Genomic DNA, 23,911 nt, shown 5'->3' on the forward strand with positions numbered 1-23,911 from the left:
GGAACCAAAAACACAGCTTTCGTACAGAAGAGTCCCTAAGCTGCTATGTGCAGAGACCTGCATGCTCTACCCACCCCCTTCACTCCGGTACCTCCTGTGAAATTTCACCCTTTTTTGGTTTTCTGCCAATCAAAGTGCAGCGTTACAACTGACCGAGACCAGCTGCAAATCAGCTTTTGGAATCCGAGTTTGAAGCTGATTTGCAAACTCTTTTTTCAAACCAGTGGTTCCCAAAGTGGGCAGTGCCACCCCCTGGGGGGGATTACCTAGGGGGGCACTAAGAGGCAAGGGGGCAGCAGGGGGGTGCTAGAAGGAGGGCTCCTTCAACTGTGTTGTTCACTGGTTTACAATAGATCAAGCTATGGCACCATGCTGGCTAATTTGGTGGAAACTATCAGTATTTTTCCCCAGATTATGAAGAGCTGGTACCACTGAATCAAGTTCATCCGTTTTGCTGAATAAATTTCAACTAAAAGGTTTTAATTTGATTTTGAATAATGTGCAATTGTTACTGTTTTGAAATTTTATTGTTATTATCTTTAGTGCGTCATGCAAACCCCTAGTTTGAATAATGCTTTTGATAGAGTAGGAAGGCGCTGGGGGTGAGTTTGTGGAACCAAGGGGGGGTGGCCCGAAAAGTTTGGGAACCACTGTTTTAAACTTAATGTCAGCGTGTGTTGGGCTGACATCTGGGCAGCTGTACCCGTGACTAACTGAAGAAGGGGCAGGAGATGCATCAAAAGAGGGGAGGAGGGGGAAAGAACAGTCGCCCAACCCCTGGCTCCTGACTTCCGGGGAGCCAGTATGGTATAGCGGTTAGAATGTCAGACTAGGATCTGGGAGTCCCTGGTTTGCGTCCCCACTCTGCCAATTGAGGCTCGCTGGGTGACTTAGGGCCAGCTGCAGACACTCGGCTGAACCTACCTCGAAGGATTGTTGCGAGGATAAAATGGAGGAGAACCACGTAAGCATCTTTGAGTCCCCATTGGGAAGAGAAGAAGAAGAGTTGGTTTTTATATGCCGACTTTCTCTACCACTGAAGGGAGACTCAACCCGGCTTACAATCACCTTCCCTTCCCATCCCCACAACAGACACCCGGGGAGGTAGGTGGGGCTGAGAGAGCTCTTAATAGAACTGTGACTAGCCCAAGGTCACCCAGCTGGCTTCCTGTGAAGGAGTGGGGAAACAAATCCAGTTCACCAGATTAGCCTTCACAACTCATGTGGAGGAGTGGGGAATCAAACCCGGTTCTCTAGATCAGAGTCCACCACTCTTAATCACTACACCAACCTGGCTGTCAAGAAGGGTTGGTTTTTAATATGCCAATTTTCTCTACCTTTTAAGGAAAATCAAATCGGTTATACAATCCCCTTTCCTTCCCCGCCCCACAACAGACACCATGTGAGGTAGATGGGGTTGAGAGAGTTTGGAGAAAACTGTGACCGGCCCAAGGTCACCCAGCAGGCTTCATGTGGAGGAGTGGGGAATCAAACTCAGTTCTCCAGATTAGAGTCCGCTGCTCTTATCCATTACCCCATGCTGGTATCATTAACGTAAATAAACATGCAAACCATGATTAAGAGATTGGGAAATGTTGCTGACCTACATGTCACCAATGTCATAGGGCATTCAGAAATTAACCTGTAACCTCGTTACAAACAGAATTTGGAGGGAGGGATACTTTAAGAACTGCCTGCAGCTGCCAAGTTGTTCTTATAGTGGAAGAATGGATCCGCAGATCACATGAAGCTACCTTATACTGAATCAGACCCTCAGTCCATCAAAGTCAGTATTATCTACTCAGACCGGCAGCGGCTCTCCAGGGTCTCAGGCAAGGGTCTTTCACATCACCTACCCACCTAATCCTTTAAACTGGAGATGCCGGGGATTGAACCTGGGACCTTCTGCATGCCAAGCAGATGCTCGACCACTGAGCCACACCAGAGAGGTTGTGGTGCTTCTGCTTTGCCATCACAGCAGACCAGCCAGGTGCGGCCACATGGCTCTCGCAGCCCCGTGGGTTATGAACACGCTGGTGCCCTTCACCGACTCTACTTATTGCCCACAGAAGGCTACCGGAGGAAGAAGCAGGAGGGTAGCAACACCCTTTGGCAGGCTAGCAAACGGGGAGGCAAATTTCAAAAGGATGCTGAAACGGAGTTGGGTTTCACCGTTTATTTTTGAGAGAACAAAATATATTCCGGGCACAAGGGGACAAAAGGGGACCGTCTGTTTCCGATGAAAGACAATGTGAAACTCAAAATGCACGTGGCAAGAAGATAAATGGGGGGGGGGAATGTTTCGCACCCAAAAGTCTGCCTCTTCAGCTTCTCCAGGTCTCCCCAATCCAAGCCAGGTCCAATCAAGTGCTCCTAGATCATCTATCAGGCGCATGTAAAGGCACATGTGCTTGCCATAAGCCTGAACTCCCGACAAATGCTCTGTGTTAATCTGCAACACCCCCCGGACTTTCCCCTCAAGATGTTTTGCTGATTGGGAAGAAGTTAAGCGGAAGCTACACCCAACTGGGCCCCACCCCCACCACCCTCGTTCACAGTGAGGTTTCACAGTAAACTGTTCAGAGACTATTTCAACGACTACCAACTACTTTGAAACTACGTTTCTGGCAGCTGAAAATTGGGGGTGATACATTACCTGGTGGGGCGTTGCAGGGATTAATTCATTAAATGTCTGCAAAGCAATCAGATTTCAAAATGAAAAGTAAAAAAATGCTAGCAACAGAACGTTTAGAAATAAAAAAAAGAAATACTAATCAAAATAATCATGCGGAATGAGGTGGCATTTCTTGGAGGTGGACAAACACTGGTTGTTGGGTTTTTTTCTTTTTCAAGGAATTCAAACTGACTAAAGCGGCTCATGGTGAGAATCGCTCTTTTTAATTGACTTTTTTTTTTTTTGAGACAAGGGACGCCTGGCGCCGTGATCTACCGTGCCAACGCGAAAGAAAGGCGGAGGCTTTTAAAACCGCCGATTCAGCATTCAAATCGGGACTCAAAAGACAAATCCGTCTCCTTCTCTCCTTTGTGTCCACCTCTGATGATGCTTAAAAGATACCAGACTGTCTGCACCGGAACAACAATTTATAAGTGCACACCTTATAAATGCTTTTTGTCTTCTTCTTAGGGTTCGCTTCATACATAAGCTGTAAAATAAGAAGCAAAGTTTGACTTTCTGCGATGGGTTCGGGGGGAGATCAGTGACATAAAAAGGATGTCTCTATCAGAGCCAGAGTGGTACAGAAGGCGGGGGCCAAAGGCCCAGGAGGTTGGGGGGGGGGGGTCACATCCCTGATCAATTGAAGAAAAGAAGAAAAAAAAGAAGCATGCCAAAAGGCCTTTGACAAGCCACTATGTCTCAATTCCCCTTCTGTAAAAAGGGCATAACGGTGCCATACCTCACAGGGTTTTGTAAGGGCTCTTATTCACGTTGGACATTTTTTTAAAAAAAGAGTTTGCCACATAAAATACTATAAAAAAGAAGAATTTTATTCTTTTAAAAAAACAAGTTTTAATATGACTAGCTTACGTGACACCCAAGCAGGGTGCAAGGAGGATGCATATTTCGGGCAACACCCACCTTCCCTTCCTCTCTTGGAATGACGACGTTTTCGTAGCGGCTGCGGCACTGTTTTGGGGAGCGGTACACGCGGCTGCAGGAGTTCACCACGTCACAGACGAGGTCCCAGTTGGGTGTGTGAGCCGGGGACACGATGGCCAGGTTGAGAGGGAGCTCCAGCAACTGCTTGACTGCCTAAAAACGTGAGAAGAGGCAAAAAAACAAAACAAAACCGAAAGATAGCAGAGAGATAAGCTATTGGCGATGTCTTTAGTCTCTTTGGCACTCGGCTTTGTCAAATGCCCTATGGAAAGGCAGCAAAGTGGGGCTGCTGACGGACAGAGATCCTGCTTCCTGGCGTGTGTGTGTGAGTAGAGGGGAAATTCTGCAGAAACACAGAAAAATATCCTTCCTGCCATGCACTGTCAGGACTGAGTGGATCAGTAAGTAGTTGACAGATCGCACCCAAAGAGTGCTTGTTAATGGTTCCTCATCCACTTGGGAGAGGAGTGACTAGTGGAGTACCTCAGGGGTCTATCCTGGGCCCTATGTTGTTCAACATCTTTATAAATGATCTGGATGAAGGAATAGAGGGGACGCTTATTAAATTTGTAGACGATACTAAATTGGGAGGGGTAGCAAATACGGTAGAAGACAGAGCCGGATACAGGATGATCTTGACAGGCTGGAGAATTGGGCTAAAACCAGTAAAATGGATTTTAACAGAGATAAATGTAAAGTTTTGCATTTAGGTAGGAAAAATCAAATGCATAATTATAGGATGGGGAAGACTTGTCTTGGACGTAGTGTGTGTTAAGAGGATCTTGGGGGGGTCTAAGTTGGCAGCCATCATCACATCCTGGGGCAGGGAGTTCCACAATTTAACTATGCCATTTTCTTTTATGGGGAAGAGGCTGAAGTACTTGTCTGGGGGCTCCATTGCATCTCTTCCTCAATAACCTGGCTGTTACTTGGAGGTGCCCCACAAGGGCATCCAATACATGTCTGTACCCACTTGGCTGGTAGATTTTCGGGGGCGGAAAGTAAAAACAGATAAAAGGAAGAGTTTCGTCACACAACGCATAGTTAAATTGCAAAACTCCCTGCCCCAGGATGTGGTGAGGGCTGCCAACTTGGAAGGCCTTAAGAGGGGAGAGGACGTATTTATGGAGGAGAGGGCTATCCATGGCTACTAGTCAAAATGGATACTACTCATGATGCACACCTGTTCTCTCCAGGATCAGAGAAGCATGCCTACTATATTAGTTGCTGTGGAACACAGGCAGGACAATGCTGCTGCAGTCATCTTGTTTGTGGGCTTCCTAGAGGCACCTGGTTGGCCACTGTGCGAACAGACTGCTGGACTTGATGGGCCTAGGTCTGATCCAGCATGGCCTTTCTTATGTTCTTATGAGGGTGAGTATTAATCCATCTTACCTGGAGCAGGGCCCAGTCTTCACTGATGAGCCACTCGGGGTTGTCTTGGCCAGCCTCTGCCGCCGGCTTCACGAGAGTGGGCAAGGGCTTGGCGAACTGCGTCTGCTGTTTCAGCAGGATGTTCTTCTTCTGCTCTTTCCCCTCCCGCCGCATTTTCAGCATCCCCGGGGTTGCTCGGTCAAACAGCGATCGGGGCGGGATGACCGTCTCTCCGTGGCGCTGCTTCTTCTTCCTCCCTGCAGCTGGAAGAGGGACGCCAGGCTCAGGGGATGGCCAAAAAAGGACAGCAGATAACGGCAGGTGCATAAAAGGAGGGAACCGGTCTAGTGCTAAGGGTCATGTGGTGGCCCGTCTTTGACATTTCATGACATAGTGGCACACCTCAATAGCCTCAGCTTCAGCAGGCAAAAGTCCCAGGACTGGGCTCCTATCACTACTCAGACACTAATTCCATGGTGAGAGGGGAGAGGGGCTGTGGCTCAGTGGTAGAGCATCTGCTTGGCCTGCAGAAGGTTCCAGGTTCAGTCCCCGGCGTCTCCAGTTAAAGGGACTAGGCAAGTAGGTGACGTGAAAGACTTCTGCCGGAGACCCTGGAGAGCCGCTGTCAGTCTTGAGTAGACAACACTGACTTCGATGGACCGAGGGTCCAAATCAGTATAAGGCCGCTTCATGTGCTCATGGTTTTGGTGAGCATTAATTGTGCTGCTCTAGGCACTTTTTATGGATTACTGGACAATCTCCATACAGTTGGGAGTTCCACTGTCTGTCTATGAGAACCTTTCTGCTGTTCAACAGAGGTGAAAAACTGTGCAGGTGTGTTAAGGATCTCCATGAAAATGAACGGTCAAGGCTCTCTCTGAATCTCAGTTCAACATCTATAAAATGGGAAGGAGGGCAAGGATAACAGCCCACCTCGTAGGGATGTTGTGAAAATAGAACAAGGACTCTAAAGCAATTAGGGTGCTCAATGTGCTTCCAATACGGCTGGACTACGCAAGGTGACAATTGAGAACTGAACGCATGAACACACTTAGTCTATGAAGGTTCATCTTGTTTGCACAGGCAGGCAGGGGCTCTCCATCGTCTCAAGTGCCATTTCTTTCACACTGACTACTACTTAACCAAGAGCCAACGTGGTGTAGTGGTTAGGAGCAGCGGAGTCTACTCTGAAGAACTGGGCTCAATTCCCCCGCTGCTCCGCATGAAGCCTGCTGGGTGACCTTGGGCTAGACACGGTACTCTCAGAACTCTCTCAGTCCACGCAGAGGCAGGCAACGGCAAACCACCTCTGAATGTCTCTTGCCTTGAAAACCCTACAGGGTCGCCAGAAGTCATAACCAGATCTTGAAGATGACAGGGACCCTCTGTGTGCAAAGCAGATGCTCTACAGTTGAGTCACACCAACTCCTCAAAAAACAAATCAAGTTGAAAAATGATAATGACAGGTAGCTGATAATATAGTAACACTGAAATCATATTTGGCTGACATTTGGGGGTGACCTCCTGAGTTGGATCTTATTTGTCCTGCTGAACATATTGGTTTTGTGACATCTTTGCCATTCATGGCACTTTATCATCTGAATTGCACACTCCTCTACCTAGGGCTGATTTATTTGATTTGCTACCCATATTCAATCCTTCGACATTTACGAGAGGTTCCCCGGAGGTCTCACATCCACGTCTCACTGCCAAGCTGAAACTTGTGGGGCAGGGGACATTGAAACCATTGAACATGCACTGATATGTTGCCCATTCTACCACGAATTTAGATCAAAGCTTATTTTCCCCCTGCTTGGTAAATTCCCTGAAGAGTCAGTTGAGCTTTTGGCAAAGAAGCTCCTATTAGGAGAAGATCCTCAGCTTACGCTCCCAACTGCCAAGTTCTGCGCTGTTGCTACTAAAATACTCAGAACTTTATTAGAGAACTATCGTTAGAATATGTTACAATTTTATCAATTTTAAGGTGATAATTTTAATCAGGGGTCGTTTTTATTGATCTTACATCTTTATTTGTACGGGCAGTCTGTGATTCTGCAGTGCAAAACTAAATGTCTGGACATTTTGATGTGTTGGCATGTGATTGGTCAGTTGACTGTATTAATAAATTTGATTTGCTTAGCTTTGGCAATGAAACTGCATCAGTTGAAGAGATCTTTCCGGGCAATGTCTTGTGTTAGTTGGCACCGAACAAAAGGATTTTGTTTTTGTACTTACAAAGGGGTGATACAGTTAAGCAATTAATCACTACCCCAAATCAAAGGCAGCTTTCAACACTGCACATACCGTTAAAATAAACCCACAGCAGGCCGCGACTGAGCCCAAAGCCAAATTGCCAACCTTGCTTTCTGCTGGAAAAAAAAATAAAGCTCCTTCATTCTGCTCAGGGTAAGGAAAAGTTCAGCACCTTCTCATCAGCACAGATCCCAAACCGACCAAACACTTACCAGAGGGATCCGTTTTGTGGCGTTTGCGCTCCTTCCGAATGTACACGGGAGGCAGCTTGGATTCGGGGATTGGGGTGGTCTCGTACATCAGGCACATGACGGAGTCGATGTATATGTCATTGTCATCTTGAGGTGGAGTGGGGGGAGTCCAAAGCTGTGCAAAGCATCACAAGAGAGCTTTATCCCTGCTTGCTTACCGCACTTCTCTCCCCAAAGTTAAAAAGAAGCAAAATTAAACAGCAACTCTTGACTTACTGGCATTATTTCCGTTTGTCCATCTGGGCCTTCGTAGATATATTCCTGCCGGGGAAAAAGGAGACCGCAGTATTGGTGGACGGGACTAGTTTTAAGAGCCGCTGAGCCACGGAAAAGCCACCGGGGACATTTACCTTGTTATAGGCATCCTCCCGAGTGTAGGTGAGAAGCTCTTCCTCCCCACCATCCAAAAGCATCCGCTTTTCTTCTTCTTTCAGTTCCTTCAGATGATGAGTCTCCCATACCTTTTTTGCAGTTTTCACTTCCGTCTGGACAATGATACAGCAGCATTAAAGTCAACCTTATGCAGGGGGGCACTCAAACTCACCCACCAGTACTGTCTTATTTATTTATTTTTGCGATTTTTAACCCGCCCTCCCCGGCCGAAGCCAGGCTCAGAGGGGGTAACGTCACATGAAATACATCAATATCATAAATAATAAAAATTAACCAAAAAAATCTAAATTTAAAACAATAAAATCCCAAATAAAACATAGAAACTACAGATGTTGCCCGAGTGAGGCAGCCAGTTACCCCTCAGTTAACATAAAACAATATAAAAGGAGAGGAATTGGGAGGCCAGCAAGATGACATTTGCGGCCGTCCTCAACCATAGACCTGGCGGAATAGCTCTGTCTTCCAGACATTGCAGAATTCTTTCAGGTCCCGCAGGGCCCTGATGTCACCAGACAGAGCATTCCACCAGGCCGGAGTGTGTCCACCAGTACGGAGTCATCAAGGACAGCCACACACTCTTAGGGCCAGGGACCACCAGTAGATTATTATCAGACAATCGTAAAGATCTTTGGGGGGGTATATCAGGAGAGGTGGTCCCAAAGATACGGAGGTCCCAGGCCTATGATTCTAGAGGCATTTTTCAGGGCACAAAATATTTCACAATCTTTCAGTCAACCCCCCCCATGGGGTCGGATGAAGACAGGGATGCTCCAAGTGGCAAGGAATGATGAGGGGGTTGAAAACAAGCTGGGTCAAGCCTTTAAAGAGTATTCTGCAGAACATCTGGGGTTGGGGATTTTCTGATTATTCCCCCCCCCCCCATGATTTCTTGCAGGGCCCAAGCTTGTATTTATTATACCTGATTGTCTTTCGTTTCACCGTCATCTGAAGAAATATGGAAGAGCTCCAGATAATTCAAGGCGTACTTTTCAATCGGGGTGAGCTGAGAGAAGGAACACAGAAGTAACTGCCTGCCCAACAGCACGTTAAGAAGTTCCAGCGGGAAACTACCATCTTTTAAAATTAAAAAGTGCATCTCCAGACTCTTGAAGTATTTCAAGTGAGCAACAGAGTGTCACAGTAAGGATCATCCTGTTCTGCCAGAATGAATGCAGTATGATAGATTGTAGAAATAACTGCCTTGCGAAGCAATCTAAGCACGAACAGCTTGGTTCTGGAACTGAAGATAAACTGCATCATTTGATTATTATGGATGTCCTTTGGAAAGGGACAGCTGCTAGATCTGCACTGCAAATATCTGAAAAAAAGACAGTCTAAGGGAAGAGGGGGAGAAAGAAAGAGCTCAGTCTCTCTCTCTCACTCTCTAATTTGTTTTGTGTGCTTCCGAGACAGAACGTGTTCGACAACTTGGTGTAGTGGTTAAGAGCAGTGGTTTGGAGTGGTGAACTCTAATCTGGAGAACTGGGTTTGATTCCCCACTCTTCTATGTGAGCGGCGGAGGCTAATCTGGTGAACTGGCTTGGTTTCCCCTCCTCCACATGAAGCCAGCTGGGTGACCTTGGGCTAGTCACACACTCTCAGCCCCACCAACCTCATAGGGTGTCTGTTGTGGGGAGGGGAAGGGAAGGTGATTGTAAGCCGGTTGAGTCTCCCTTAAGTGGTAGAGAAAGTTGGCATAAAAAAACCAACTCTTCTTCTTCTTCTCTGCTAAACGGAACCTCCATGTTCAGAGGCAATGTATCCCTGAATATCAGTCGGAGGGAGGCAGCAAGAGAACCTGGCTGGAGGGCTTCCCAGGCACTTGGCTGGCCACTGTGGGATACAGGATGCTGGACTAAACTGGTCTGATCCAGCAGGATCCATGCCTCCTCAGCTCAGATTGAGAGTGGGGTGATGGTGGTGACTGCCTCGGCTGGCTCGCGAGATGCATACAAGCTCTCAAGGGGCCAGATGCAGCCCGTGGGCCTTATGTTTGACACCCCTGATCTAACAGTTTAAGGTGATACAGTTTCACTAACTGAAGTTGCATCATTTATAACAGCCCAGAGATGTGCTTGCTATGGGACTTGCAGTGAAGTCCTATACAGAGTTACTCCACTGTGAGCCCAGTGATTTCCATGGACTTAGACTGAAGTAACTTTGCATAGGATTGCACTCTTTAGTCACAGCTAACACTGCTCTGTTAATTATTAATGCTTTCTTTATTATACCATTTTCCATTGCTTGCAGATAACCGTCTCCATCAAAATTATTACTGTTACGATACAGAAGCACACTTGAGCAAGATTTTACAAGAGCGGGTGAAAATTATTTATTAATGTTTTATCTGCACAAGAGTCATGGTCGGGAATGAAAATAACCTCAAACCCGTAGTAAGTCCCTGTTGTTGTTTTCCCTGCTTATTTTACAACACAATAAAGAAATCTCCCCACAGTTCCATTGGCCCTTTTATGAAGCATAAAGGGCGTTAGGAATTTCCCAGCTGTCGGAGACTGCACGTTTGAACAACCCCCAGCTCCCCATATTGACTTCAGTTAGCAATTCGGGGGGGGGGGGATCATGCACATTGTGAAGCAAGTGGAGAAATTTCTGTCCTCTCATAATACCAGAACTTGGGGTCACTCAGTGAGGAGGAGGAGGAGAAGCGTGGTGTAGTGGTTAAGAGCGGTGGTTTAGAGCGGTGGACTCTGACCTGGGGAACTGGGTTTGATTCCCCACTCCTCCACATGAGCAGTGGAGACTAATCTGGTGAACTGGATTTGTTTTCCCACTACTACACACGAAGCCAGTTGGGTGACCTTGGGCTAGTCACAGCTATCTTAGAGCTCTCTCAGTCCCACCTACCTCACAGGGTGTCTGTTGTGGGGAGGGGAAGGGCAGGTAATTGTAAGTCGGTTTGCGTCTCCCTTAAGTGGTAGAGAAAGTCAGCATATAAAAGCCAACTCTTCTTCTTTTTATATGCCGACTTTCTCTACCACTTAAGAATCAAACCGGCTTATAATCACCTTCCCTTCCCCTCCCCAGAACAGACACCCTGTGAGGTAGGTGAGGCCGAGAGAGTGTGACTAGCCCAAGGTCACCCAACTGGCTTCGTGTGTAGGAGTGGGGAAACAAATCCAGTTCACCAGATTAGTCTCCGCCACTCATGTGGAGGAGTGGGGAATCAAACCCGGTTCTCCAGATCAGACTCCACCGCTCCAAACCACAGCTCTTAACCACTATACCACACTGGCCAACAACCACTAGCTTCTAAAACGGGACTAGAGGCGTCCACGGTGCACATGTCAATTAACGGAAACCCGATATCCAGAGGCAGTACACCTACGAACACTAGCTAGCCGGGGCAATAACAAAGGGGAGGGGCTGTTCTGGCTTGTGGGCATCCCAGGAACATGTGGTTGGCCACTGTAGAAGCGAGAGGCTGGACCAGAGGGACCTTTAGCCTGATCGAGCAGGAAATGTCATAGGGAGGTGTCAATGGAAAGGGGAGGGGGTACCTGATCCACCACTGTAACCAGCTCCTGCAGCTGAGAGGGCTCATCGAGATACCGAGACTTGCCGAACTCTGAAACGAGAGGCTCCAAAGTCGATCCTGTCGCCACGTTCTTGACGCAGCTGCGGGGCTCCCCCTCTTCTTCTTCTCGCTCTGTGCTTTTGAGAGCCTTTCGGAAAAAAGCACAAAGAGATACACGGCATGGGAGGCGGGACCGAGTTATGTCCACTCTCTCCATACCGTGCATAATTTTATAGACCTCTATCGTATCTCCCCTTATCTGCCTTCTTTCTAAGCTAAACAGCCCTAAGCGTTTTAACCGCTCTTCATAGGACAGTTGCTCCAGCCCCCTGATCGTTTTGGTTGCTCTTTTCTGCACCTTCCTGCATCTTCTTGTAATCTGCAAAGCACCCAGGCACTCTGATGGCAGAAGATGAAGCAGCATGAGAAACAGACAGGGCACTCGTTTCTTGGATAGTAAGGCTAGTTACAAACCAGCAACTCTTTTACTTTTGGACATATTCCTCGCATGCTCAAGGACCTGGCCCTCTTAGCTTTTTTGGTAGCCTAAAACTCTGTGACGGCCTGACACGAGATAACCTTTTGACCACACTGCTGCATCCGAGCAGCATGGTGCACACGAACGTCTCGGTCTTCGGAAAGATTTCCCCGTTTATCTCCTTTAAGCAGTTAAGGAAATGGGTCTGTTTACATTAAGAACACACACAAATTGAACGTATGCATTTTTAAAAAGGCTCCGAGGGCACTCGAGGGAACCCGGCGCGTTACCGCCATGAATACTTTATAAACTTTCCATGTGCCTCAAAAAGAGATCCAACAAATAAAGGCAAGATTATCATGCGGCACAGGTCATTCAGAACGTCTCAACAGACTAACGGCAATAACTTGCTCCAGAAAGGCTTTATCGGCTTCTTCCATTCTCGCTAATGCGATTTATACTGGATTACCTGAACACATGAACACATGAAGCTGCCTTCTACTGAACCAGATCCTTGGTCCATCAAAGTCAGTATTGTCTACTCAGACCGGCAGCGGCTCTCCAGGATCTCAGGCAGAGACCCTTTCACATCACCTATTTGCCTAGTTCCTTTAACTGGAGGTGCCGGGGATTGAACCTGGGACCTTCTGCACACCAAGCAGATGCTCTACCTCTGAGCCACGGCCCCTCCCCACTAACACATGAACACATGAAGCTGCCTTATACTGAATCAGACCCAAAGTCAGTATTGTCTACTCTGACCAGGAGCGGCTCTCCAGGGTCTCAGGCGGTGGTCTTTCTCATCACCTATTTGCCTAGTCCCTTTAACTGGAGATGCCAGGGATTGAACCTGGGACCTTCTGCATGCCAGGCAGATTCTCTGCCACTGAGCTACGACCCTTCCCTGATTTTTACCTCTATGAAAGGCCTTGCGACTTTGGGAGAGATCGTTTCCGCCGGGGAGGGCTCCTGGGAAAGCACCACAAACTCTTCCGCTTTAACTCGGAAGCCAGAATCTTCCATCGGAGAGTGAACCTCAAAGAGTTCCTGAATCGTTTGCTGAGGAAAAAGAAGAGGGAGAGTTTTCCTTAAAAAACAACAACACTGACTGGGTTCTTTGGAAATTTTCAGTTAATTATTAAAGTTTTTTTTTAAAAAAATGAACATCCAATGGTTTTCTTACGATTAAACATAAAAACAAAACCAACAACTACAAAAACAAAACTAAAGATCATAATTTTTAAAAATCCAATACCGCAGGGAAAGCAGCAGGAGCTCAACAGACAAACCTGGCCTTAATCTGTACGCGCTCAAGGCTTTGGTCATTCAACTAGTTTTCAAACACACCGCTTCAGCAGATGACCCCACATTCTAGTATTGTGAGAGAGGGAGAAAAGCTTCTCCCTGTCCACTCTCTCCACGCCAGGCATAATTGTATAGACCTCTATCATGTCTCCCTTTAAATGCCTTCTTTCAAAGCTAAACAGCCCTAAGCGTTTTAACCGCTCCTCATCAGCCTGTTGCTCCAGCCCCCTGATAATTAGGTTCAAGAAGAGAAAGTGACGGGCCCAAAGTCACCCAGCAAACTTCCATGGCAGAGGAAAGGGGGGAAAGCTGAGAGCCAGTCTGGTTAGAGCGGGGATTTGGACCTGGGTCTCCCAGGTTCTAGGAGCCCGGTGGCGCAGAGTGGTAAGCTGCAGTACTGCAGTCAAAAGCTCTGCTCACAACCTGAGTTCGATCTCGACAGAAGTCGGTTTCGGGTAGCCGGCTTAAAGTTGACTCAGCCTTCCATCCTTCTGAGGTCGGTAAAATGAGTCCCCAGCTTGCTGGGGGTAAAATGTAGACGACTGGGGAGGGCAATGGCAAACCACCCCTTAAACATAGTCTGCCTAGCAAGCGTCAGGATGTGACATCACCCAGGTCAGTAATGACGCAGTGCTTGCACAGGGGACTACCTTTACCTTTACCTCCTGGTTCTAACCACTGCACCAGCTTTCTCTCTTCCCTTTCCAGGTGATTTGAGCGTTGGCCAGTGCCAGGCCAAATGACACAGATTGTGCGGAGGCTGCCGCTGGGCGCAGGCGTGCGGCGTGGCATCGAGTGGTCCGAGACCCGCCACTGCTACGGGGTGAGTCGCGTAAACTGCGCAGCAGTAAGTGGGCGGTGGTTGCTGCTGGGCCGGGCCCCTCAATGAGTCCTCCCTCCAAGGCATGACAGAGGGGAGCAAGGGTGGACTGCGAAGACAAAATTGCTCTGGGAAAGGCCCTGCCCTTTCCCCATCCCTTTACTGACAGAAACCACGGCTTGAGGGCTGGCAATATTGCTGTGGTTGTTCAGCAACTCCCACAATGGCCACTAAGAGTGCCTTTCTTAAATGCCGATTGACGCCCATAAGCGGAGATGGCAACCGTTTTTTGATAGATATGCTTGAAAGAGGGATGATGATAAGATAGTAATAAGAGCTGAAAAGCTGCATACTTGCTAATAGTCGATTTAGACCAGAGATAATAGATTTTATCAAAATATTATAATCAAAATATTATAGTCAAAAGTTATAATAGTATATAAGTATAAGATAGTTTATTAGACTTGATTTATCAACTATGTTTTGTAATTTTTTAAGAGATAGTTGGTGGGGCCAAGACTGAGTAAGAGGATTACAACGGGCATGGACAAAGAATGTAACGAAATGTTATATTTCCCCTATTTGTCTTCCTTTCCCTTTTTATTTCTGTACACTTTAAAAAGTTAACAAAAATTTAAAAAGAGTGACTTTTTTAAAAGTAAAGGCGCTACTTCTATTTCTTTGGAGGGCACTGAACCCTCCAATGTATTTTTCCCCTGTAATTTTTAGCAAACCCCAAGTTTTAACCAAGGTTTGTCAATGGTTCCAATCTCATAGAATCATAGAGTTGGACGGGACCATCAGGGTCATCTAGTCCAACCCCCTGCATAAAGAAGGAAATTCACAACTACTTCCCCCCACACACAAACACACCTATTCCATGCCCAGAAGATGGCCAAAATGCTCTCCCTCTCATCCTCTCCAGATTTAAATATTCACATATGGGGCCATGTTGAGAATTAGACAGCGGTAGGACCCTTTGGAGGAAGCAGTAATGACAATCATACCTGTGTTAAAAAGGCCATTGAGTAATCATTTCCCTGAGCAGCGACTTCCCGGATCAAATCTTTCGTGCCATTCTTCAAGAGCTTCTCCTCTACTGAGTTCCCACTGACAAGCCTGGAGAAGCCAGAGAGATCAGCCATCACCACATAAGCACATAAGAAAACCCCCGCTGGATCAGACCAAGGCCCATCAAGTCCAGCAGTCTGTTCACACAGTGGCCAACTAGGTGCCTCTAGGAAGCCCACAAACAAGACGACTGCAGCAGCATTATCCTGCCTGTGTTCCACAGCATGCTCCTCAGACACTGGAGAGAACAGGTATGTGTCATCCTTGGCAAAGGAACAATTCTAGCATCTTGCAAAACAGCTCCCACTCAAGCATCACCTGTAGATATGGATGTCCTTGCACCTGCCGATTCGGTCGCACCACTCCTGAGCCTTGGCATCCATCACTGGGTTTAAATCGTTGTCGTAGAACACCACGGTGTCGGCCTCAACAAGGTTAACCCCTGTGGAACGGCTGTGGGAGGACAGGATGGCGCAGAAGATGCGCTTGTCCCTGTTGAACGTCTTCATCAGCTCCTTGTTCAGAAGGGGTCAAAAAAGCAGAACTGTCAACCATAAAGCAGAGTGGACTATATGGCATTTAGAGCTTGTAGATGATTTGGTAATAGGGTTGCCAACCTCCAGGTGATGGCTGGGGACCTCCCGCTAATTACAACTGATCTCCAAGTGACAGAGATCAGTTCACCTGGAGAAAATGGCTGCTTTGTGGTTTTTTCTTCTGCAATTTTATTTTAACAAACTCAAACAACCATAAACACATTGAAACATAAACTCAATTTAACAATGTATATGAAATTTGCCATTCAAAATTACAATTCTATTGTCAACCTCAATGAATTACATTACTCTTTGTGTATCACATATTCTTCCATATCAGTTATCACATCTATTACTTACTTATTACCTAAAACTCTTTTATCCAAGTTTGATTCAGTTCTGTTCCAAATTTCTAGCTACATAATTAAAAATGACATTGCCAACCTCCAGGTGCTGGCTGGAGATCTCCTGCTATTACAACTGATCTCCAGGCGAACAAGATCAGTTCACCTGGAGAAAAATGGCTGCTTTGGAGGGTGGCCTCTATGGCATTATACCCCATTGAAGTCCCCCCTCCCCAACCCCCCGAGGCTCCACCCTCAAAATCTCCAGGTTTTTCCCAACCTGGAGCTGGCAACCCTACTTGATAATCACATGGTATTCATTGGTTCTTGTAGGTTATCCGGGCTGTGTAACCGTGGTCTTGGAATTTTCTTTCCTGACGTTTCGCCAGCAACTGTGGCAGGCATCTTCAGAGTAGTAACACTGAAGGACAGTGTCTCTCAGTGTCAAGGGTGTAGGAAGAGTAATATATAGTCAGAAAGGGGTTGGGTTTGAGCTGAGTATTGTCCTGCAAAAGTATTGTCCTGTAAGTATCAAGATAATGTGCTAATGAGGGTATGGTATGTTAATATGGAACCATTGTATCCTGAAGTGATCTGTTAATGTGTGTAATCCAAAACTAATCTGTATGGCTATTGTTGAATGTTGTCTTTGTCTGAATCCAAAACAGATTAGTTTTGGATTACACACATTAACAGATCACTTCAGGACACAATGGTTCCATATTAACATACCATACCCTCATTAGCACATTATCTTGATACTTACAGGACAATACTTTTGCAGGACAATACTCAGCTCAAACCCAACCCCTTTCTGACTATATATTACTCTTCCTACACCCTTGACACTGAGAGACACTGTCCTTCAGTGTTACTACTCTGAAGATGCCTGCCACAGTTGCTGGCGAAACGTCAGGAAAGAAAATTCCAAGACCACGGTTACACAGCCCGGATAACCTACAAGAACCAATGAACTCTGACCGTGAAAGCCTTCGACAATATTTTACACATGGTATTCATTTGGAAAAATGACCCTTGTGTGGATCATGATTGATGTTTGGCATAAGACTGAATTGCAAAGAATGGACTGAAGGATTCTGCTGCAAAAGGTCGTGGTTAGGCAAGGGTGGGTCACCCCAAATCCCATTCTGCATCCAGAGCATCCAGTTCAAGCAATGCTCAGTATATGCAGCGGATCTTGGATCGGAGCAAAGGGCTGCCAGCTCCAAACTGGGAAATACCTGGAGATTTGGGGGGTGGAGCCTCAGGAGGGCGGGATTTGGGAAGGGGAGGGACTTCAATGGAATATAATGCCATAGAGTCCACCTTTCAAAGCAGTCATTTCCTCCATGTGAACTAATCTCTGTTGCCTGAAGATCAGATGTAATAGAAGGAGATCTCCAACCGCCACCTGGAGGTTGGGAACCCTAAATGTAAAGAAACACCTTTACAGAGCTGCCTTATACTGAATCAGACCCTTGGTCCATCGAAGTCAGTATTGTCTACTCAGACTGGCAGCAGCTCTCCAGGGTCCCAGGTAGAGGTCTTTCACATCACTTACTTGCCTAGTCCCTTTAACTGGAGAGTCACTAGAAAAGACAGTCATGCTAGGAAAAGTTGAGGGCAGCAGGAAAAGAGGAAGACCCAACAAGAGATGGAATGACTCAATAAAGGAAGCCACAGCCCTCACTTTACAAGACCTGAGCAAGGCTGTCAACGATAGGACATTTTGGAGGACATTGATTCATAGGGTCGCCATGAGTCGGAAGCAACTTGATGGCACTTAACACACACAGACACACACGCCTAGTTCCTTTAACTGGAGATGCTGGGGATTGAACCTGGGACCTTCTGCACGCCAAGCAGAGGCTCTACAAACTGAGCCACAGCCCCTCCTCATGCCTCAAGTACAATCCCTTCTTAGTGGAGCACGGGAGAGATGCAACTGTCCAAGCCGGGCCTACCTGGCGCTCTTCCTGATTGGCATATTCATCGATCCTCACGTAGGTGAGAAAATGGAAATTCAAGAACAGCTCCAGGATGTCCAGCATGAGAATCATCTGAGACAAGATCAACACCCGACGCCCTTCCAGCTTCAGCTTTTGAAGCAAGATGGCCAGCGCTTCCAGCTTCCCTACGTTTCGGAAAGAAGAAAGCACAAAAGCCCTCTCAGGGGACGTTCCACGTGGGGGGGAAACAGGCCTCCGGAACCCGGGCCTGGGAAAAACAGAAAAGGTTCTCCACTACCTGCGTCACACTGCACCAGCCGGAGGTCAGGAAACTGAAGCAACTGCGGAGCGGCGATCCGCCGCAGCCGACGTATGTAAGGAAAGGCCTCCTCTTTCAGACGGCATCTGAGCAGCTTCATCCGGTGGCTGTACAGAGCGGGAAGCTTTGCCACGTGCAAGGAGGGAGGAGCAGCCACAGCCACTGGAAGCACGCAGAGTCCCCTGGGGTGGGGGGGAAGTAAAAATATTGCATCGGCTTCTGATAGGAATGGTGTAGTGGTTAAGAGCGGCGGACTGTAATATGTCCCGGGTTTGATTCCACACTCCTCCACATGAGCTGCAAACTCTAATCTGGTGAACTGGATTTGTTTCCCCACTCCTAAACACGAAGTCAGCTGGGTGACCTTAGGCTAGTCACAGCTCTCTTAGAGCTCTCTCAGCCCTACCTACCTCACAGGGTGTCTGTTGTGGGGAGGGGAAGGGAAGGCGATTGTAAACCAGCTTAATTCTTCCTTAAGTGGCAAAGAGAATCGGCATATAAAAACCAACTTCTTCTTCTTTATTGTTGATTTTATTGTTATTAATTTTTATTGTATGGTTTTATGTAATGTTACCCGCCCTCAGCTGGGAGGGCAGGCTACAAATTCGGAAAATAAATAAATAATAAAAATTTCCCGGTCATGCACGAAAGTTACAACTCACCTGTTCACAGCGTCCGTCAGGGAATTCTGCTGCCGCTCCACAGTCCGCACCAGTTCCCGCAGCGGGTCGCTGCGGTCCCCGGAGCCGTTCAAAGAGACACAACAGTTGGCAAAGCCAGCCCATTGCCACTGGCTGACTGTGGTGGAAAACTGAGGGGGCGCCTTTCTGCTGGTCGTCACCGAACACACCCCCACGAGGTCTCGGCCGTAGATGGGTGTCCTGGAGCAGCGACGCTCATTGCAGGAAAACAGCCGGTCCAGGCGCTCCTTTAGAAGCCTGTTCTTTTCCTCGAATGATTCCTTTTGCCAAAAAGAATGCCAGAGACATGTGTTAATTTTTGTAACCACATGGGGGGGGGGGAGAAGCTCGCTCCTCACAGTTTTTTCATCGAGAACTATCAGTACTTGCATTTGCAAGCACAAAATCTTGTGCGGGGAAGGGCCGTAGAAAGAAGCATTTTATTAAATTTATTACGCAGGCTCAGGACAGAATGAAGTTTCATGGCACAAAAAAACGAGAGATTAAAAGATAAAATCTGCCTTTTTTAAGCCCTAGCCTGGTGCGTTCTAGAATCTACGACGGCAGCATGGAAAAGCCTTCATACACAAAGAGTGGCCATGTGCCATGCACAATTTAAAGGGAAGCGCTTCAATTCCCAATTATTTCAATGGCAGAGTTCAATGCAGTTTTAATGCATTGGGAGAGGCTGTGGCTCAGTGGAAAAGCTTCTGCTTGGCATGCAGAAGGTCCCAGGTTCAATCCCCGAAATCTCCAGTTAAAGAGACTAGGTAAGGAGGTGATGTGAAAAGACCTCTGCCTGAGACCCTGGAGAGCCGCTGCCGGTCTGAGTAGACAATACTGACTTTGATGGACCAAGGGTCTGATTCAGTAGAAAGCAGCTTCAAGTGTTCTAATGGACATTTGATTGATGCGGCTAGGCTCCAGCGCTGCTCCCACTGCTTTTAGTGGTATGTTCACAGGTTAAAGCAGAGGTCCCCAGCATGGTGCCTGCAGGCCCCTTGGTGGCCACTGACACTTTTAATGGCGCCCACCAAGTGCTTTTAGAAAATTGGTGGCAGCTTTTGCCCAGCAGGGCTTCTACTTGGTCACTGGAAATCTAATCAGCTATGCAGACTTTTAAAACCTATCTTCACTATCTGAGTTAAAGTAAGCTGTGTGCATTCTCCCCCTCCCCCAGCTTGCTCCCCCCCCCCCCCCCGGAGTTGAAAGGGAAGAAATATATCACTCCCTGGATAAAACAGCTAAAGGCACTTTCTGAGAAGCGGATACTGCGTTATCTGCTGTCAAATAGATTGGCCGATTGCGTGAGAGATGTGGCAACTCTTCGCTTTATAGTGTCAAGGAAAAATTAGATTTCATTTCCCCTTTTTAAAGCGCGAAGTGGTTGATTGATAGCCAGTGTCTGTTAAATTGAAGGAAAGGAATCTGACAAAAGAGTTTCTGCAACAAGACAGACGTACCTGTGAATGTCCTCCATGGATAAGGCCAGGTTTCAAGGCGGCAGTGGAGTCCCCCGAAGTAAAATTAGTACCCACTGTTCTACCTGGAACATACACTTAAGGATAAAGCAAGTGTTTTACACCCGTTTCGAAGCACTTACCAAAAAGCCCTGCAAACTACAAGCAACTGTCAGGGAACAAGCGACTGTCACCCCCCAAACAAAACAAAACTGAGACTTCCGGGGGCACACCAACTGATTTCCACAAACGGCAGGGGGCAGGGACTGAACATTTTTTTTCAAGCTCCCCACTCCCACTGAAGACTTCTGACTTCTTCCCCCTCATGCTTTTTCCCGGAGGTCTCCCAAGAGCAGCATCTTGGGCTGCGGTGGGGCAGAGGAGGCGAGGAAATCCCGCCCCGCTGACAGAAACCCCTGCCAACGGAGATGCGGCTGGATCCAACCCGCCGTGTGCAAATAACCTCAAATGGCTACTTCAGATGTCCCAGAGACAGATTCGCGGTCGGGGATGGGGGGAGAGCCCTTACTTTGAGGGGTCATTGCTGAAGCTGGCATGCTGGCCGGATGCTGATTTCCCAAAGCATTCAGAGCGTTTTGAATGGTCCCGGCTTGAGAGACCGTCTGCATCACAACCGGAGCCTGGGGACGTACGTATTGCTGCCCGGGAGCTGAAACAATCTGCAGAACGCTGCCTGTGAATCGGGCAAATTAAGGGGGAGAATTCTTTTACTACATTCACATACTATGTATAAACATTCGTGGGTTTTCTTTTTAAATTTTGAATTTGGGGAGGGGGGAATGAAAAATCACCTTGAGAGAAAAGAAAGAAAAAGCAGAAACATTTCTAGCCACAGCAACATCAGATTGATTTCTGCATCCTTACCAGTATTTATTGTGTGTGTTAAGTGCCGTCAAGTCGCTTCCAACTCATGGTGACCCTATGAATCAATGTCCTCCAAAATGTCCTATCTTTGACAGCCTTGCTCAGGTCTTGCAAATTGAGGGCTGTGGCTTCATTGAGTCAATCCATCTCTTGTTGGGTCTTCCTCTTTTCCTGCAGCCCTCAACTTTTCCTAGCATGACTGTCTTTTCTAGTGACCAGTATTTATTAATTTAAGGTAAAAGGTAAAGGTAGTCCCCTGTGCAAGCACCGAGGCATTCCTGACCCATGGGGTGACGTCACATCCCAACAGTGACTAGGCAGACTTCGTTTATGGGGTGGTTTGCCAGTGCCTTCCCTAGTCATCCACACTTTACCCCCAGCAAGCTGGGTACAAATTTTACCAACTTTGGAAGGATGGAAGGCTGACTCAACCTGGAGCCAGCTACCTGAAACCGACTTCTGTCGGGATTGAAATCAGGTCGCAAGCAGAGCTCTTGACTGCAGTACTGCAGCTTGCCACTCTGCACCACGGGGCTCTAATTTATTAATTCAGCAAAACATTTATACCCCGCCTTTCTTCGTGGTTCAAGGCGGCTTACAATAAGGGAACTGTTAACTTTCCTAGGCAGATCATGAAAGGGAGGGCAGGAAGGGTTGCATCAATGTCTGGCTCACGTGGCCCTTTCTTGCAAGCCCAGGGTAGTGCCGATCGCCACTGCGGGGTCAGGAAGCAATTTTCCTCCAGATCAGATTGGCCAGGAATCTTGGAGGGTTGGGTTTGTTTTTTGCCATCTTCTGATCATGGAGTAGGGGTCACTGGGGGTGTGAGAGGAGGTAGTTGTGAATCTCCTGCGTTGTGCAGGGGTTTGGTGAACCCTTCCAACTCCATGATTCTATGAACTGGAAAGCATTTGATCCTCAATGCTGCTGTGCAGTATTGATTTAGTGTCTATGCTTATAAATGCAAAGACACGTGATGCAAAATTGGTTTCCTCGACTGCCTCAGCTCTAAACTTAAGAGGACCTGCAAACCAGGAAGTCAGTCCCCAGTTCAAACTCTCACCTCCACCAAGAACCCAGGCTCAAGAAGATGAAGACAGGGAAGAGGAAGGAGAGAAGGATGAGGTGGCTGCTGGGGCATGCCTTACCTTGCAGCTGCAGAGGCTGTCCCGCTGTGAGCTGTCGCAGCTGACTGTGAGATAGAGTGAACTTGTTCCCTTGGAACTGCAGCGTCACGGGTGTCTCCGGCTGCGCGATCCGTCCCTGCGCCCCTGCAATGGAAGCCAGTTGGGCTATTTTGACCACTTCGCCGCCTACGGGAGAGGGACAGAAGCCCGCGTTCAGGGTCCGCCTTCCCCCTCGCATCTGGCGCCCGCCTTCTCATTCCGGGTTAGTAAAACCGACGCTGGAGGCGTTCTCCCCTTCCCCATGCAGAAAGGTACGTGTAGTGCAGAGGGGGGGAAAGTGTCATATAAAAATTACGCAGGCACCAACTTTATCCAGTCGGACAAAAAACGGATTTTGGTTTTTAAAAAAGATGGAAAACGTTTTAGATAATGAGGGGGGAATGAGACGTCCGCTTTTGCGTGCGACAAAAGTTACCTGGCAACGGTCATGTGACACTTTGTGAAAACCAGAGAGCAGAAAGTCGTTAAGGTCAACCTTGACTGCCTTTTCAAAAGCAACACAGAACCTATTCGAGAGACCCGCGGAGGCTCAAAAACTCAAAAGATTGCCAATGGGTAAGCTGAGTTTAGTCACTTGCGGCCGAAGCAAGATGTTAGGTTGTGTGTAATTTCCTGCCTGTAAGCTGCCTTTTTTTTCAGGGTGGGGGGGAAGCAACCCCGAATAATAACAGAATCGCTAGGACAGGCCAGAAAAAAAAATAGAAAATAAAAAATCCAGAACTTCCGCAGAAAGCATTCTGCAACGGCTTTCGCAAATGTACCAATCTGATTTCATTTTACCTCATTCAGAACTGCACATGTAAAAAAGACAACCCAAAGACGCTCCGGTTGTACGTTTTCCGTCTGAATGACTGCTCTGTGCTTTGATACATTGATCTCAGCTTCCAGAGAAACTGTCTCCCAAGCTTACGAGATGTCTGGCTTTTGCAAAGGCAGCTTCATCACCCCCCCATCCCCAGGAATTAAAACATTAGTACGTCAGTGCTGGAGATTCTCTAGACATGCTAATAGGCAGTGCGCATATGAGCCGGAAGCAAAGCCACTTGGCGATCTCTCGCCCCTCTCTGCCTGACCGTCACAGCTCATCTCCAAGAAAGCCTAGAGGACATCTTAGCAGGATGGAGGTTAGTGTTTCAAAAAAGGGGGGAGGGGGGGGAAGAAGTGTATAAAATTAGGAAAAGAGCTTTAAAAGAATAAAGTTTTCCGGGTCCAAAGGAAGTCCGGCCAGCAGAGGAGAAACATGCAGAAACGAGGAGATTAAGTTGACACCGCTAATGTATGTCCACAGTAAATTTCCATCGTTCTCTTATCCAAATTTTTAGAACTCGGTGCTATAAAGCAACGTGAACGGTGAGCGAGGGACTCAGAAGAGTCGATCGGGGGACGGGAAGACGGGCGGAGAACGGGAAGAGGAGAGAGATGACGCCCAAATTGTTCTGTACACATTTTTTA

At 47.5% G+C, this 23,911-nt stretch overlaps 1 protein-coding gene across 1 annotated transcript in view; it reads right to left on the bottom strand.

The window, feature by feature from the left end:
- EP400 (E1A binding protein p400) overlaps positions 1 to 23,911 on the bottom strand; it is a 78,630-nt gene that overhangs the window by 18,346 nt on the left and 36,373 nt on the right. Inside the window, exons 24-41 of the mRNA XM_056859077.1 lie at positions 22,421 to 22,585; positions 20,917 to 21,081; positions 20,391 to 20,473; positions 18,910 to 19,208; positions 18,227 to 18,429; positions 17,944 to 18,113; positions 15,418 to 15,614; positions 15,036 to 15,147; positions 12,819 to 12,962; positions 11,409 to 11,573; positions 8,810 to 8,893; positions 7,848 to 7,982; positions 7,714 to 7,758; positions 7,459 to 7,612; positions 5,015 to 5,256; positions 3,599 to 3,772; positions 3,117 to 3,164; positions 2,657 to 2,692 (exon numbers count right to left, since the gene is read on the bottom strand). Coding sequence (XP_056715055.1) covers positions 2,657 to 2,692; positions 3,117 to 3,164; positions 3,599 to 3,772; positions 5,015 to 5,256; positions 7,459 to 7,612; positions 7,714 to 7,758; positions 7,848 to 7,982; positions 8,810 to 8,893; positions 11,409 to 11,573; positions 12,819 to 12,962; positions 15,036 to 15,147; positions 15,418 to 15,614; positions 17,944 to 18,113; positions 18,227 to 18,429; positions 18,910 to 19,208; positions 20,391 to 20,473; positions 20,917 to 21,081; positions 22,421 to 22,585 — 2,621 coding nt within the window. The remainder of the gene's footprint in view (positions 1 to 2,656; positions 2,693 to 3,116; positions 3,165 to 3,598; positions 3,773 to 5,014; positions 5,257 to 7,458; positions 7,613 to 7,713; positions 7,759 to 7,847; positions 7,983 to 8,809; positions 8,894 to 11,408; positions 11,574 to 12,818; positions 12,963 to 15,035; positions 15,148 to 15,417; positions 15,615 to 17,943; positions 18,114 to 18,226; positions 18,430 to 18,909; positions 19,209 to 20,390; positions 20,474 to 20,916; positions 21,082 to 22,420; positions 22,586 to 23,911) is intronic.

The sequence above is a fragment of the Euleptes europaea genome, chromosome 13, assembly GCF_029931775.1.
Source record: "Euleptes europaea isolate rEulEur1 chromosome 13, rEulEur1.hap1, whole genome shotgun sequence".
Classification (NCBI taxonomy): domain Eukaryota; kingdom Metazoa; phylum Chordata; class Lepidosauria; order Squamata; family Sphaerodactylidae; genus Euleptes; species Euleptes europaea.